Raw genomic sequence first — 17,626 nt, 5'->3', positions numbered from 1 at the left:
CATCTGCAGGAGCATCGTTGGTCATCCCCTGAGTTGGCGAGTCTCATTTGACAACATTCAAGGCTTTAGTTTCATCAACCCAGTCCTGCAAAATGCTTTGTCAATAGAGATTCAGCAGGCACCTTCTGTTCCGGCTTTTAAATGCCTGCTGAAAATATTTCTATGTCATCAGGCTTATGTAGGCAATTGAGAAGGTATCTTTTTGCAATAGTTAGTTAATAATTTCTGGTTTTAATTTTCTATCTGGTTTTATCGTGTTGTAAACTGCTTTGGTTTTTTTAAAATGAAGAGCATTATATAAATATTTCTATAACTAAATAAGTAAAAATTGCTTGCTCAGCTATATTATCTGCAGCTTGTTGTATTTGTTTCCTAAGACTTGTGCATCTGTACAATAAATGACAAAATTATGTCATGGAATTTAATTGTTGACTCCCATTTGCCTCTTTTATAATAATGCTGTCACTGTAGCCTCTTGAAAAGCAACACTTTCCTGTATTAAATGAAAATGAATGTCATGTTGTGGCCATTTCCTGTCCAGGCACCATTCCAGGGCTTACACAGCCAGAGAAACAGAGCTGGGTATCAACAGCATACTGACAACACTTGTTCCACATTTCCTAATGTACTGCTCCCAATGGTTTCATGTAGGTGTTAAATAGCATTGGGGACAGGATTGTACCCTGCAGCAGCCCACAGTACAACTGCCAGGAAGCCAAGAGATAACCATCCAGTGCTATTCTCTGAAACTAGCCCTGGACATAAGAGAGGAGACTCTGTAAAACAGTGCCCCAATACCCATAGCACAGAGCTGGTTCAGGAGAATACTATGGTCAGTGGTATCAAAACCCACTGAGAGATAAATAAGAATAACGTGATGGAGAAGAAAGTCTTATGAACCACAGCCACTCACCCTCCCCATTTCTGCAGCCTCTGTTGAGGATGCACTGAATATCCAGGTGGGCACAACTGAGTCAGATAAAATCCTTCCAGCTCACCCATCCAGGTCCCCTCCCAGCTCACCTACCCAGGTCTTGGTAATTCACGCCAGATTGGCACCCTCATCCGTGATCAAATAATGATGAGTTAGGCCTTATTATGTACCAGTCTGGTGCTAAGCAACAGCATGCACAGACTGGTAAGTGAACCAGATGACCAACTAGGAACCCAACCATGGGAGTAAGATGTAAGTAGCCTCACCCTCATTTTTTATGATTATGTATCACTTGCCTATGGCCACGACCACCAGACTTGATAGTTTGTTTTAGAAACTTGTAGTGCATAATGTAGTTGCATCATAATGATTTCAGAGCATACAGGTTGGGGTTTTCTGTTAACATCCTAGTCTTTTCCTGGGCTCACATGCTTCCCCTCCCCTTTGCTGATTCAGTGCAGTTATGAAAAGGAGTTCAGAAGCTTTCACTATTATTTTGATTAACCACAGCTTGCTGTGTTATCTAAGCTTGACAAAACTGGTTCAACTTAACTGTGATTTGTTTGAAACAAGCCCAATTTTAAACTGAAGCCTACAAACAAGGACACCATAATTAAGATTAACCACAGTTTAGGGTTCAGACATAATACTAAACTAAGGGTAATTTGAAGCTGAAGCAAACACTACCCATCTTCTTGAGGCCATGCCTGAGGAGGAGGATTGTGTGAGCCTGGGGTGAGGCTATGTGTATTCCCATCATGATAAACCATAGTTTACTGCAACAGCTGAATGCAGCCATTATGTTATATGGATTATTTCAGTAACAAAATTACTTATTTCTGCATAAACTCCTAAATTAATTCCAAGAACATTTGCAGCAGTGCCTCTTTATAACGGAAAGAGCACTTGGGGGCAGAGAATACTGTGTTTTGTACATCATGGACTAGTTTTTCATCTCAGCCCCTCTCAAATATCTGGTTCCTGTTTGTGTCTTTTTCAAGTATTCTATCTGGTTTCTGGCTTCTGAGTGGCTTCTTGCTGCTTTCATTGATATCAAAACTAATACATATTACATTCATAATTTGGACTGCAGTTTTTTTTTTAAAAAATCCTTCCAATCAGATTCTCATATCATTAGAGACTTCTTGTGTTGGGCAGAAGTACAGTGAAGAAAGGTTTGTGAATTTCTTCCCTGTTAATATTATTTATTTATTTATTTATTTTATTATACTTGTATACCGCCCCATAGCCAAAGCTCTCTGGGCGGTTTACAGTAACTAAAAACATTAAAACAAATACAATTTAAAACAGATCTTATAAAAACAATTTAGAACACAATTAAAAAAATTAAACAGTATAAAACACATGCTAAAATGCCTGGGAGAAGAGGAAAGTCTTGACCTGGCCCCAAAAAGATAAGTGTTGGCGCCAGGCGCACCTCGTCACAACAATCATTCCATAATTTGGGGACCACCACTGAGAAGGCCCTCTCCCTTGTTGCCATCCTCCGAGCTTCCCTTGGAGTATGCACCCGGAGGAGGGCCTTTGATCTTGAACGTAGTGGACGGGTGGGCTATATCGGGAGAGGCGTTCCATCAGGTATTGTGGTCCCAAGCCATGTAAGGCTTTATGGGTCAAAACCAGCACCTTGTATCGAGCTCGGAAACATACAGGCAGCCAGTGCAAGCGGGCCAGAATCGGTTTTATATGTTTGGACCGTCTGGTCCCTGTTACCAATCTGGCTGCTGCATTTTGCACAAGCTGCAGTTTCCCAACCGTCTTCAAAGGCAGCCCCACGTAGAGTGCATTGCAGTAATCTAATTTGAAGGTTACCAGAGCATGGACAACTGAAGCCAGGTTATTATTAGTTTGTTTGCTGAACTGAACTCATTCTGGAGTTCCTTAAGCTCTTTATTATGGACAAATTGGTTTTTTTGAAGTTGCTTTGTCCTATATTCTTCCCTTTCTTTCAAGAGAAGTGTCTTTTAGAAAAATCTGTTTTGTTTTCTGCAAGTCTGATGTAGATTTCTTGCTCTGTGAGCCTTACTGGGAACATAAACTGACAATTTAAATGCTGTGAGGTAGATCATATCTAAAGTGTGATAACACAGCTTGCCTGAAAAATCAACAATTTTCCACAGGTAGCCTGCCATCAGATCGGGTACTACTGCCATCTAGCGTCCGAAGGCAAGAATGCACTCGAGTCAAACCTGGGGCTCGAGCCCCTCCCACTCCAGTCTTCATTCTTGCCCTCGTCCGAGGCAGATCGAAATTTAGGCAGAGCGTAGCTAAGTCCTTACTTCTAATTCTATTGTTACTCTCCTTATCGTTTTTCCCTTACTCTCCTCCTTATCGCTTCCCCTCTTCACGTTTGCGTCGGAGTGTGTCCAGCAGCGGCTGCTGCTTTCTCGTTTTAGCGGGGGCTCCGCGGCTGCGGTCTCCCGCCCCTCCTTTTTTCAGTTTATAGTCATTATTTCCACTTTTGTTGTTACTCTCCTCCTTATCGCTTCCCCCCCTCACGTTTGCGTTCAGAGTGTGTCCAGCAGCGGCTGCTGCTTTTTCGTTTAGCAGGGGCTCCGCGGCTGCGGTCTCCCCCCCCTCCTTTTTTCAGTTTTCAATTTAACCTCTACGTTGGGTAGCTCGTGGCTATGGCTCCCTCGTAGCTCTCGTTTGTGGGGGCTTTGGCGGCTGCGGCTCTGTTTGTGGGGGTTTTTAGTCCCGGCTTCCTGAAGCCTGCTATAGCAGTCTCTTTTCCCGCCACCTCCGTTTTTCGCGGCCGCCATTTTAATTTAATCTACTCTCCTTAAAGGCTCCTACGTTTCCCTATCAGCCCGGCTGCTCATTCAGCCCGGCTTGGGCTTATTTAGGCTACCCTATATTGCCCCTCTCATCCTGATTCTAGGCTTCCTGTTCTTTTTGCAGCCACCTGCTTTGTGGTCCTACCAGGCGGCATATCATTTCAGCTGCCTCCTGGCCGTTTTTTCAAGCCCTAGTTAGGTGCTCCGATATCGCGGCCGCCATTTTGTTTTCGTTTTTTGCCGTTTTTTCCTTTTCATTACGTTTTTAACTTGTGAGACTTGTGTAGTCTCCTGTTACCAAAATATTCACAGCTTGGGAGACCTGAGTTATCAGGTGATACATATATTATCAGGTGATACATATTATACCACACCTTCCCTATTGTGTGTGTGTATGTTTGTAGGTGCACTTCCAATTGACTTATGCTCCACCTAAAGCTGGCACATTATTTAGTCTGTGCACCTTGGCGATACCGCACCTTCCCCATTGAGTGCGCGTATCTCGCCCTGGCCACACTGCGCTTTTACAATAAACATATCTCTTCTGGCAGTGTAACTAGCGGTCTCGCACCTTCCCCATTGTGTGCGTGGACTTAGCTTGTGGCCAAGTTGGCAGTGTAACTAGCGGTCTCGCACCTTCCCCAGTGTGTGCATGCACTTAGCTTGGGGCCAATTTTAGCTGAGTCATTAGTTTCCTCGTGCTGGGCGTACTCACTCTTGACTCCTGGCATACTGTCCGTAGTCTGTCCTATACTATTTCTACCTTATCTCTGTCACCGCTCCTTTCCCATTGTGTGCGTGATTCAGAGATTGACATGGCGGACTTGAACCCTGAGGTGACAATATCCCCTGAAGCAAGTCGTCCATCACCACGCCAGCCAGCTAAAAACAAACACGCCAAGGCAAAAGCAAAGACTAAACACCTGTCTGGTCGCAGGGCGACCAAGAGACCACGCTATATATCACCTCCACTTCCGGTGAAATCTCGCCATGCTGCCCCTCCTGAGCTTTTCCAGTCTCCTTCTGAGTCCTCAGAAGAAGAGTTTGAAGGTTTCCCCAGCCAAACTCCTCCTCCGCCTGGGCAGCCTCAAATTCCTATTCAGGAACAGGCACCACCATCTTCCACTCCTCCAGGGATACAGTTGACTTCTGACTTCCTGCACCAACTACGAGAGCTACTGAGGTGCCTGTCCCAACCTCAGCCTTCTCTACTATTGTCTTCTCAGCCCGGAACCTCGCGACAACTCAGCTCTGCGAGTCAACCTGGCGACAATATTGACGCTCCGCTACCCTCTCCTAACCCATATGATGTGATCAGGGGTAGATTGGACGTAGAGCAATCTCAGACTGATGACTACATGAGCGTCTTTCAGACTGACCTGGATGAATGGAGTGGAGAATCTGACCAGGAGGAGGAGGTCTCTTATCGCCTCTTTGACCCGGCGGATTTCTCGCCTCTGGCTCGCAGAGTCATGGACACCCTTGGCATTCAACCAGAACTTATACAACCGGTTGCTCCTCCTGTCAAGGGTGCCAGAGTTCTCAAGTCCCCCAAATCAGTTCAGCACTTCATCCCCGTGCCAGACCCCATTAACAAACTGACCAGAGAAGAATGGGCCCGCCCTCTTCGTCCACGTCGCTCCTCATCCTTAGCCAACAAGCTCTATACCCTTGCCCCAGAATTCATGGCTTCTCTCTGAACGTCCCGGGGGTGGACCAACCTATTTCCAATCTTGTATCTCGGTCCCTCCTCCCGAAGGAAGGCGAATCTCAGCTCAAGGACCCCTATGAGAGGAGACTTGACTTTGTCTTCCGTAAGATACATGAGGCTTCCGCTCATTCTATCCGGGCCTCTTCTACCGCCTCTATTTTCTCTCGGGCCTCCATGATGTGGTTAGAGGATCTCCTTGAAGATCCCAACCCGGATCCCGCAAAACTAAGGAAAAGTCTCCTCAAGCTACACAAGGCTGCTGCATTTGTGGCGGACGCCACATTAGACGCCTCCCATCACGGTGCACGCACACTTGCGGCCGAAATTGTAGCTCGTCGTACCCTATGGCTCCAACATTGGGACGCCGATTCGACTGCCAGAACCAACTTATCCTTAGCACCATACTCGGGATCTATGCTCTTCGGCGAGGACGCACTCAAAGCAGTCCTTGTCGACCCCAAGGACAATCGTAAACCTGCACTAGCTATGGCCAAAAGGGACGACCGCAGACCCGTACGACGGTTTACCCCTTACCGTTCCTTCCATCCCTTTCGGAGAGGACGACCTGGTGGACGAGGACGGGACACCAGGCCTACAGATTTCCGTCCCTCCAAGGCACCCTGGCCCAGACAACAAACATCTCCTGGGTCAGGCTCCTCTTCACCCAGGGCTACAATATAGAATTTTGGCGGACACCACCGGACAAATTTTGCATCTCCCCCATCTCCAGGGCACGCAAAATGGTTATGCAGGACGCCATACGACATCTACTAGAGATAGCCACTATAGAGCCTGTTCCTCCATCCGAACGACTACAAGGCGTGTACTCCATCCTCTTTATGGTTCCCAAGCGAGACTCCACATGGAGGGCGGTCTTAGACCTCAAGGGCCTCAACCGCTTCGTCAAATACCGCCACTTCAAGATGGAATCTCTGGCATCCATTGTAGAAGCTCTACAACAAGGGGACTTTATCGCATCCATCGACCTGAGGGACGCTTACTTACACATCCCAATTTGCCCAGGTCACAGACGGTTCCTGAGATTTGCACTAGGCCACCAACATTTTCAATACCGGGCCCTTCCATTCGGCCTCTCCTCGGCCCCCCGAGTCTTCACCAAAGTGTTGGCCACCATGCTGGCGTATCTCCGCCTCCAGGGGGTCCACATTTATGCTTATCTCGACGACCTTCTCCTCCGAGCAGGCTCCCGGGACTTGGCCAACCGGCAGATCCAGTTCACCCTAGAGGCACTACACTCTCACGGCTGACTGATCAATACCGAAAAGAGTCATCTCCAACCAACTCAGCGCCTCCAGCACTTAAGTGCAATACTGGACACGTCCCTAGTCATGTTCTTTCTGTCCCCAGACCGTATTGCTTCCATTACAGCCATGGCAACTTTACTTCTACATCGCCCCACAGCAGATGTCATGTTTCTGGCCCAGTTCCTCGGGGCAATGATTTCCTCGATCCACATCGTTCCGTGGGCCCGACATCATTCGAGACCTTTACAATGGGCTCTCCTACCCTTTCAAGCGGACATCTCCAAGTCCAACCATCGCATAATTCCGCTGGGCCAAGCTCTGAAGCAATCATTCCGCTGGTGGGTATCCACATCTTCCCTCACCAAGGGGACACCGTTTCGGGACCCAACCAGAGTCCTAATCACCACGGATGCCAGTCTGTCCGGCTGGGGAGCCCATTGCAACTCGACCTTTGTCCAAGGCGTTTGGTCCACCCAGGAACTAAGTCACAACATCAACTGGCTGGAGCTCAGAGCTGCTCATCTTGCTCTGAGACACTTCCAGCCTCTATTCACCCTACAACATGTCCTCATTCGGACGGACAATGTTTGTGTGAAATCTCACATCAACAGACAGGGAGGCACAAGGTCCAGGGCTCTGCAGGAGGAAGCAACACGAATCTTCGACTGGGCCGAGTCCCACATCCTGTCTTTACGAGCAGAACACCTCAGCGGAACTCTAAACGTTACGGCCGACTGGCTCAGCAGGCAAACGGTCCATCCGGAAGAATGGAAGCTTCATCTGGCTGTGTTCTCCCTTCTCCAGTGGCGGTTCGGCCCCCTCTCGCTGGATCTCTTCGCCTCCAGCCGCAACTGCCAACTGCCTCGTTACTTCTCAAGGTACCTAGAGCCAATGGCGGAAGCAGTGGATGCTCTCACAACACCATGGCCACACGGGCTCCTGTATGCCTTCCCGCCTATATCCCTGCTAGGCAGGACATTGACAAAACTCTGACTCGAACGAACACGGATTTTACTCATAGCTCCTTACTGGCCTCGCAGACCCTGGTTTTCGGACCTCCTGTCGATGTCAATGGAGGATCCCTGGACCCTTCCAAGCAGGCCGGATCTTCTCTCCCAAGGACCAGTTTGGCATCCGGACCCGAACTGGCTGAGCCCGACAGCCTGGCTTTTGAACGGACACAGTTGAAATCTGCGGATCTTTCTCGAGGGGTCATAAACACTATTTTAGCATCACGACGACCGTCAACTACTCAAATCTATCAGAGTACTTGGCGTACTTTTTCCAGCTGGTGCACCTCTAAAGGTTGTTCAGCACCCCAAGCCACTGTACAGCACGTTCTACAGTTCCTATACAGAGGCATCACATTGGGACTCAGACCAAACACTCTGCGTAGACAGGCCTCCACCATCTCGTCAATTCTGTCTGTTTCTTCATCGGCCGCACCTCTGAGCTCTCACCCGCTCATCAAACATTTTTTAAGAGGAGCTTCCCACCTCTCTCCAGCTTTACGTCACCATTTTCCATCCTGGAACCTCTCCAAGGTTTTGCAGGCATTACAACGACCTCCATTTGAGCCGCTTGCCTCAGTGCCTCTCAGACTGTTGTCTTTTAAAGTCCTTTTCCTCGTGGCTATCACGTCCGCGAGGCGGATTTCGGAGTTACAGGCCTTGTCATCGGCCCGTCATCTCTGCGTATTCCATAAGGACTCAGTAGTTCTGAGGCTGGATCCATCCTTTTGCCCTAAGGTCAACTCAATCTTCCACAGTAGCCAGGACATTGTGCTTCCATCCTTCTGTCCTAAGCCAGTCCACCCCCTCGAAAAGGCCTGGCATTCGCTAGATGTTAGGAGAGCACTCAAAGTTTACCTCTCTTGCACCCAGGACATCCGACAGACAGAAGCATTATTTGTATCCTTTCATCCAAGAGCTTTGGGAAAAAAGGTGTCCAAATCAACTTTGTCCTGTTGGCTTCGAGCCTGTATTTCTATTGCATATCAGTCACTTAATTTACCAGTGCCGTCTAACATCACGGCTCGTTCGACCAGGTCTGCTGCCACTACGGCGGCTTTCCTAACTAATGCTCCTCTTACAGACATATGCAGGGTGGCGGTATGGGCTACCCCTAACTCCTTTGTGAAGCATTATAAGATTGATCGTTATGCTTCAGCTGACGCCTCCTTTGGGAGACGTGTCCTCCAACACGTCCTTTCTGATTTGTAACTTCCTAGGAATCCCTCCCTATTAGGGGACTACGTTGGTATATCCCGATCTGATGGCAGGCTACCTGTGGAAAATGGTCCCTTGGACCCACCTGAAGGGTGATTTTCACAGGTACGCCTGCCATCACGTCCCTCCCTTGTGGGGGATTTCTGGGGAAATTCGTTCAGTGGCCTGTATATAGTTCAACCTATAGGATTCGTGCTCTGTCTGGTTTGCTTTAGTTAAAACCTGTTCTTATGTTGCAAGTTCTATGATATTTGCTGTGTATATTTTCTTTGCTGCGTGGGCTGTTGCCCTTTGGTTACTTTCAGATTTACCACTTCGGACTCATCATCATGAAGACTGGAGTGGGAGGGACTCGAGCCCCAGGTTTGACTCGAGTGCATTCTTGCCTTCGGACGCTAGATGGCAGTAGTACCCGATCTGATGGCAGGCGTACCTGTGAAAATCACCCTTCAGGTGGGTCCAAGGGACCATTCTTTACTTCCCCACATCTTACTGCATATGAAAATCCAGCTGTTGTATTTTTACATGCAGATGGTTTGGCGAGAGTGGAGAAAAGTACTGTATGGCTTAGTTTAGATACAATACTAAACTAGTTCAGAAATCCAGGATCTACCTCAGACACCCCAGATGCGGTTTGTTTTGTCTAATATTGGTTTGTTGGCCCACCTCCTTTGTGAATGCCCAGTTGTTTTGTGGTACTGGTAGGGCATGGTCACCAGAGTTATTGCTGCTGCTACTTCCAGTGGCTGAGCTGCTACTGCTATTTCCCGTGGCCCTCCAAAACCTCAGGGGAGGAAAAGTTGTGCTACTGCCACTTCTAATAGTGAGACTCAGCCTTAAGATGTTTGGAGAATTTCTACTTTTCTTGCAAAAAATCAGTAAAACTGCCCCTCCAATTTTTCTGCCCACAAATAGGTTGGAGAAAGTAGAGAGGCCATGCATGCACAGCTTTAGCTCTGATGGTATATTAAACTGTGAGAAAAGGAATCCTAACAGGCAGAGAGAGGAAGCAATGCAAGGTCTGTGAACGCACCATTGAGAATCTTAGGTGTGAGCAGTTTTTCTTTTTTTACCTGCTCTTCTTTTGCATCTCTGTAAGCAGGTTGGCAACAAGGCTGGAGTGACCCAACAAACTAGGATTAAAGTAGAATTCCATGTTAATACATAATGATAATCTACAGTTAGCACAAATCGAGATTTTAACAAATTGTAACCCATTGTTTAAGATTGTGGTTTGTCAGCCCCAAACCATGCATGCTTGGTGGGGCAGCTCTGGTTCACCTGTACAAACAAACCATAGTAAACTAAGCAAATGTATTATAGCTAAATCGTTTGGATATAAAACTGTCCGCTGTAGTTCTCTTTGCCTTATCAGCACAGAAATTTCTCAAGCCCCAGTCTATGTCCCAGTCAGTTCAGAGAACTCACCTTGACTGTATAGGACTAGTTTGAAGCAAGTTGATTGGTACTTTATTAACTAAGATAGGATAAGTGATAGTGAACTGAAGCCAAACTCATAGTCATCCCTTGTTACCCATGCCTTTCCTTCATCTCTTCCTCTTGAAATTTAGATTGCGTGTTCTTTTAGGCAGGAGTCTCATTTTGTTATGTTACAATGTCAATTGTGAAGTACATTTGTTTCCATTAAAAATGAATACCATGTTAACCTTTATGTAGTGTGTTTTAAAAGTGTTCAGTATTACGTTTTATAAGTCAAAGAAATGATACCTATCTTTGCAGTCCCCTTTTCCTAGGTGGTTCATATGTTCTCCCTTCATTGCAATAATATATTTCATAAACATGGTTTTTCAAATGCATTTTTAGCAATGTCAGTGTTAGCAATCTTGATTTTAGTCTGATCATTACCAGACAAATTATTGTGAAATGCTTATTCCCAACAACATTTTCCATAAACATGGCTTTTCAGAAGCATATCTAGCAATGCTGATGTTACAGTATTTTGATTTTAGTGTGATCATTTCCAAGCCAATTTCTTTGAAATGCTTCTTCCAAACAGTTGGGGTTCTTGTCCCCTCTTACACTTCTCCAATTCTACTTCACTTTCCTAACAGAATACAAGTGCTTCTCAAGGAGCAGAGTAGTCTTTAGCAAAACCTCTCAAGTGGCAGTGTTTTAGATGACCCAGTTGCCACAATGACACTATCATGTGAGGCACAGAGCTAAAATAGGGAACAACCTTCGGGAAGCATTTTGGAGAATGTTGAATTGGGATCCTTCCAGATACCCAAGACTCTCTAATAGAGTATGCCAAGACAAAATTATTTTGAGCCTATATTCTGCTAGTTCTGGTGCTGAAACATCAAGCTCATAAACCACCTCCTTGTGCCTTATGCTTCTGAGTAATATGTCTGCAAATTTGACAACTCTCTCCATTCTTTGTGTCCTTTACGGCCCCCATCTGTGCATTCTTTTATTGTTACTCCTTTCTTTAGCTGTAGGTTACCGCTCAGTATGCCTTTTTTTTTCTTGAGTAACTTTTCCTTTATACATGCTTTCTTCTCTTGAGTGGCTTACATGGTGTATGGTTCTGTTCCTCACATTTGGATGACCAAGGGCAGATATTTTTTGTTGCAGAAGGAAAGCCCCCTGGTGGTTGTATCTAGGAAATGTTTATTTAAGCAGCCTTTTTCACTCAGAGACTGTGTATGTTCTGTAGAGAATTGTAAAAATGTGATTTTTTTTTTTTTGCTTTCTATAGGCTGGTAAACACAAATGAGTTTTTATCCCCACAATCCATTCTGCTGTGCCTTGGGAATGATCTAAAGTGGCTTGACAATCATGGAAAGACTCAAAGGAGCAATGCCCATGATTTCCACAATATCTCTTCTTGTTGCTGCTAGAATTGCTGTTGCGCCACGATTATGCATTCTTATAAATGTTTTAGTTATTTTTCAGCTAAATAAGCTTTCAAAGCAACTTCCAAAAGTGGGGTACAAGACGAATGAACATGAATTGGTTTTTTGCTACTCTTCACCAGCCTTTGGTGGAATGTTTGGCCATTAAAGGGTCAGGGAGACTTAGACACTCTTGGATCTGACTTTTGGTCTTTCTCCCCTTACCTTTCAGGCAATTAGCCTTTGGGAAAAGGGGACCATAAATAGAACCCTTTTCCAAGCCTAATTGCTGCATAGCTGGAGAGGAAAGGGAAGAGGTGATGGAGAGTTAGTGAGAGAGAGAAATTGAAAGATAGGGGTGTGTGTGTGTGTGTGTGTATGGGAGTTAAATGTGTGTGAATGAGGGATATGTCCCCATCCACTTTTGGTGGTGACTCCACCCACTGATAGTATGTAGCCCTGATCACTTTCCTTAGGGAAAATGCAGCCTTTGACTTTAAGAAAAAAGGTTCTCCATAGAAAATGGTAGATGAGCACATACCCAGACACAGCCAAGACTATTTTGCTGGCCAATAATTAATGAATACTGTTAGCTGGTACTTTACTCTAAGAAAGACGGACATATGTTAAGGTTAAAAGACACAACAATGGTAAACTTTCCATAATTTCACCCTCTATGGCAAACCATGTGATAGATTTTTATTATAGCTGGACAATTTATTATCAAGGAGATTATTAAAAGTAATGGTGAATGGATGCAGGAGAGTGCAGCTGCAGAACTTTTTTCCAGAGCAGGAGCAATGACGTTATCTGCCAAGGTCAGGGTAATTAACAGACCTTACTTGATCTGGCCAGTGAATTAGCTGATAATGAGTCTTTCACATTTGTTTGTCTCAGATTAACATAGGGGAAGTTGGAGAATGAGAAAAAGAATCAAACAGACTGTATACTTCATTCCTTTACTTTGATGGGATTCCTGCTTCATGCTGTTGGTTTAAATAATAATAAATGCAAGTTTGTGTGTATTTCTGATTAAAAGCTAAACGTTATATTTCTGTTGTCTGAAGATCTTTTTTTTAAAGCTGAATGTGTTTTACAAGTTGAACCTATATAGTCAGAAGTAAGCACCAGTAATTAAGATCTTGAAAATATAATTTTCTTAACAGATCTTGATCTAACAGAATAGTCATGAGTTTTCCTAAGCAAGAAGTTAAACAAATGTAATCCAAGTACTACCTGAACAAAATTCATTGCAATAATGTCAGACAGCCACCTATTTAATTTAATTTAATCTTGTAAATTCAATAAAATAGTTGCAAAGTAGCATCAGTTCTTAGTTCAGAGTATAGTTCTAATAGTGATGTGGTGGCAAATTTTGAAGTATAGGAGATTATGATGACAGGCCATAACCAAACCTAGGAGGAGGGTCCAAAATGGCTATGTTGATCCATTACTACACACAGCAGCAGTATATAGCATAACACTCCGGTTATTAGAATCAGCTTGATTGCAATCCTACATAGTTTCTAGAACTTAATCTAACATGTTATTTCTGTGCATGTGCTTAATATTTTTGGCTGTGAAGTTCAATTTCTTGACTTGTTTGGAAGTGCTACATTTGCTTTTGGACAAATCCAAGGTGCATAAAAACTTTAGGTCACAAGCACTTAGGCATGTAGGAATTTGAAATCCTTTTTTCATCTTGACTTAAAAGTGCTTCAGCCTGCATTGAATCTCCACAGCTGAAGAAGATGACTGTAGAAACACAGCGGGCTGGGCTATTTATATGGTGAAAAAGGTGCCCTGAAATGAAATGGTACTGGTCTTTTTTGGGACATGTTTCTGGTTGGAAGTTTTAGCATCATGTGGGAATACAGAATAGTGCTATATCTGGTTAAGTATCTTTTAGAAGGAGATCTATTGTAACCACTGTGCTAGAAGTTTTGGGCTGCTATATATAATATTGGGAGAAAACATACTTTCCAATATTGGGTATATACCACTGGTCCATAATGATGATATTTATTGCCTGCCCTTTACCATTAGATCCCAGGTTTAGTATTGTTGGTGTTTATCCATATTACACAGGGGTTTTTGAACCACCAAATATTACATTTTCTAGGATATTCAGTATGTGGCAACACTAAAAACATAACATGAAGTGGCCCTGAGTTTGCCATATGGATGCAGACTCAGAAAAGTAATGAAGAAAGAATGATCTCTTTCAAATAGTATCAGGATTTCCTTCTGTCAATATTCTCTGCAATAGACTGCAAAAGCTCAAAACCTGATTCAAAATAAAATGAAAATCAGTGCTGTGAAATCCTGACTGATGTTCCTAATATTTTCTGGATTTTCATGTGCCTCAGATTTTGATTGTGAGAATAAGAGGTTAGTTGAAATATCTTACAAATTTAAGTACATAGAGTAATGATTTTCAGTTGAAGTGAATGCTTATGCAGCTAGTATATATTTATGTCATGTACAGTAAAGTCCTGTGTTTTTTTTTCTTTTGTAGGATATATTTATGTTCATAACAAGACAATTGAAAGGATTAGAAGATACAAAAAGTCCGCAATTCAATAGATACTTTTATTTGCTGGAGGCAAGTATAAACTGTTCACTATTTATAAACTATCTGTTTATTTAAAACCATTGAGAGGTTCACTTTTATAAAATGCCAGTGGACACGACAGAACTTTGTTTGATTTTTGTTAGGTTACAGTTAATATACATTTAACTGTCTTCTTTTCCCTGTAGAATATTGCGTGGGTTAAATCTTACAACATATGCTTTGAACTTGAAGATAGCAATGAAATTTTTACACAATTGTACAGAACATTGTTTTCTGTTATCAAGTGAGTATATTGCATTTATATTTAACAACAAGCTTATTCATGAAAAGGTTGGGCTTGAAATAGTATTTCAGATTCTTAGGGAACAATGTCACTTAAAACACCTCAAATTTCACTTAAAACATCTAGAATGTTTCCAGCTATGAATGCAGTTGTTCATTAAAGTAATTCAATAATGCTGTAATTGTATACACCAGTAGCGGGGAGTCTCCCCGTTTGGACTGTGGTGTGGTTTGGCCCAAACTATGCCCAGTTGTCCATCACCTGACGTCATATGATGCCAGGCATGGGACAGGTAAACCTATAGGCCCAAACTGAAACCATTCAGTCTCACTTATTTCCTCTGAACCTTTAACTTACCAATAACCTGGTAACTGGGGTACATGTGTGGTACAAAGCAAGTCAGATACAGATATTGGATGGTATTCAGTGCTAATCCTGCTCCTGCCCGGAGCAGAGCCTCTATTTTCAAACCTTTACTGACTTGTTGAAATGCAGGTTTGTCTTGCTGTCCTGTCCTGGAAATCTTCCATCTGGTACTCCTACCAGTTACCAAAGATCAGCATTCCAAACTGCTTCTCAGTACTCCCCTCATCCTAAACCAAGTGATGCATTATCCCCAGCAAGTCTTTGGCCACCAAGCCTGTCAGGTCATTCCTCATCCTCCTTCCCTGATCCTCTTCCTTGTCGTCGTCTTCTGGCTGACTCCAGGAACATCAGGCACCACCAACTTTCTCCAACTAATTTGCTGCTGACCAGCACCCAGCCATATATAGACTTCTTTTGGCCCCTCTAGTCCAGCCACAGCCAGTCACCCCATCTATCTGAAAATTCTACATCTTCACCCACCGATTGAAATACGCACACTTGCTATCCTTTTTTTGCATACTGAAAATTCTAACACTATTCTTTCCTCGCAGCTGTCAGTTAAGTCCCTACATGACAACTAACTTTCCCCTGACCAGACAGAAAACTTTCTACATTTACAATACAATTACAAAACAAACATTGGAACACATTACCCAATTTGAAACTTAATTCAAATAAATATGACTTCTTCACAGTGACACACATGGGACCCATGTGTGGAACTGTTAAGTTTACTTAGTTGTTTGCTTATGGTCATGAACAATTGTAGAGGTACTATCAAATATCAGCCAGGAAACATCCTCAGTCTGTGCATTGCTAGTCTAATTTTCAAATGGCTTGTAGTTTAGTAGTTGTTCTATGTATTGAATTCACATCTGCCATCTTAAATCATGCTACACCTTCTATTTGATGTGACACATTTAAACTAGGGTTGTAAAAATAAAAAATTACAACATTGTCACTTTTTAAACATTATATAATGGCATTGATAAATGAACTGGGCCATATTCGTCCATACAAAATAAATAATTGTGAAAAGACAAATGACTTTTTAAAAGGAAATAGTGTCTTTTGTATACTACCTAAAGCAAATCTACACTGTAGGACTAAGGATAATAGTGTCCAAATCCCCACTCAGCCATGAAGCTCACTGGGATCAGTCACTGTCTCTGAGCCTAACCTACCTCATAAGTTGTTGTGAGGATAAATGGGGAGGGGGAGAACCGTGTACAATACTGGGAGCTCCTTTGGGGGGAAAGTGGGCTATAAATGTAATAATAGTTATATTTATTTTACTTATTCATCTTGTGGGTGAACCATAATGAATTATATCATGTTACTGAGCTGAAAAGCTGTTCCTCTAATTTCAGCAATGGTCATAATCAAAAGGTTCATATGCACATGGTGGATTTGATGAGCTCTATAATTTGTGAAGGTGATACAGTGTCTCAGGAGCTTTTGGATACAGTTTTAGTTAACCTAGTGCCTGCTCATAAGGTAAGCATTAATATTTCCACAGTTTCCTGGAACTTCATTCTTTTTAATTTAGTATCAACAGTAATGTTTGTGGCAAAGAGATATTGCAGTTACTGTTTATTAATGACTATGTAGCCCAGGGCTAGACTGCTTAATTATAGCAGTAAAGGTGGCCAAGATTTTCATCCTTTGCCCCAACTTCTCAGAGAGATAGCAGCTCTCTAAGGTGAGATGTAGAGGAACAGTATCTCTATTCAGCTCAGTGTTGCCTGTGTTTAATGCCGAATAACACTGGGCAAATTACATTCATGGTTGTGTTTTTCCTCTTCTGTCCTCAAATAACATGGTTAGAATCATAGAATAGTAGAGTTGGAAGGGGGCTGTAAGACCATCAAGTCCAACCCCCTGCTTTAGTGCAGGAATCCAAATTAAAGTAGGCGGATGAATGAGCTTCTGTCTAAGTAATAATTTGTAATGCTAACATTAACCCTTAGTCTTGAATATGTCATGTAGAAGTATCTTATTGAAGTCAATTGGACGCACTTTCAGGTTTAAGGTTGGGATGCCAGATTTTGAGAATTTAGTAAGTAGAAACATGGGTGATGCTACCCCAATTTCAGTGATCATGGGTAGAGGGAAGTATAGCCATGGGGAGGTGGTGAATTACCATAGAAGACGAAGGCAATGCTATCTACGCCTTGTTCCTTGCTGCCACTCCTCTCACGGATGGGTTCCTCGTTGCTCATCTGCTGTGCCCACTGGTCTGTGTGTGTTGGTTAAACCCAGATTGGTATACAATAAGACCACACTCACCCATGATTTAATCGTGGAAGAAGGTACCGATTTGATGTGCTTTACCGAGACCTGGGTGGGTGAGCTGGGAGGAGTTGATCTGACTGGGAGTATACTTGGTGCAACATCAGCACAGGCTGCAGGGACAGGGAAGGAGGAGTTGCTGTGGTCTACAGAACTTCCATCTCTGTCACCAGGAAACCCCTTTGTCTTGGAGCTGGCTGTGAGGGCCTGCATCTAGTGTCGGGCCAAGAAGACAGTTAGCTAGGGTTGCTGCTGGTGTACCATCCACCCTGCTGCATGGCATCTTCTCTGACTGAGCTGGTGGAGGCCATCTCGGCTG

At 43.8% G+C, this 17,626-nt stretch overlaps 1 protein-coding gene across 1 annotated transcript in view; it reads left to right on the top strand.

Annotated features, from left to right (window-relative positions):
- PDS5B (PDS5 cohesin associated factor B) overlaps positions 1-17,626 on the top strand; it is a 158,409-nt gene that overhangs the window by 45,426 nt on the left and 95,357 nt on the right. Inside the window, exons 4-6 of the mRNA XM_061629724.1 lie at positions 14,310-14,396; positions 14,552-14,649; positions 16,386-16,512. Coding sequence (XP_061485708.1) covers positions 14,310-14,396; positions 14,552-14,649; positions 16,386-16,512 — 312 coding nt within the window. The remainder of the gene's footprint in view (positions 1-14,309; positions 14,397-14,551; positions 14,650-16,385; positions 16,513-17,626) is intronic.

The sequence above is a fragment of the Rhineura floridana genome, chromosome 5 (genome assembly GCF_030035675.1).
Source record: "Rhineura floridana isolate rRhiFlo1 chromosome 5, rRhiFlo1.hap2, whole genome shotgun sequence".
Lineage (NCBI taxonomy): Eukaryota > Metazoa > Chordata > Lepidosauria > Squamata > Rhineuridae > Rhineura > Rhineura floridana.
This window is presented reverse-complemented; position numbering and strand designations above follow the sequence as displayed.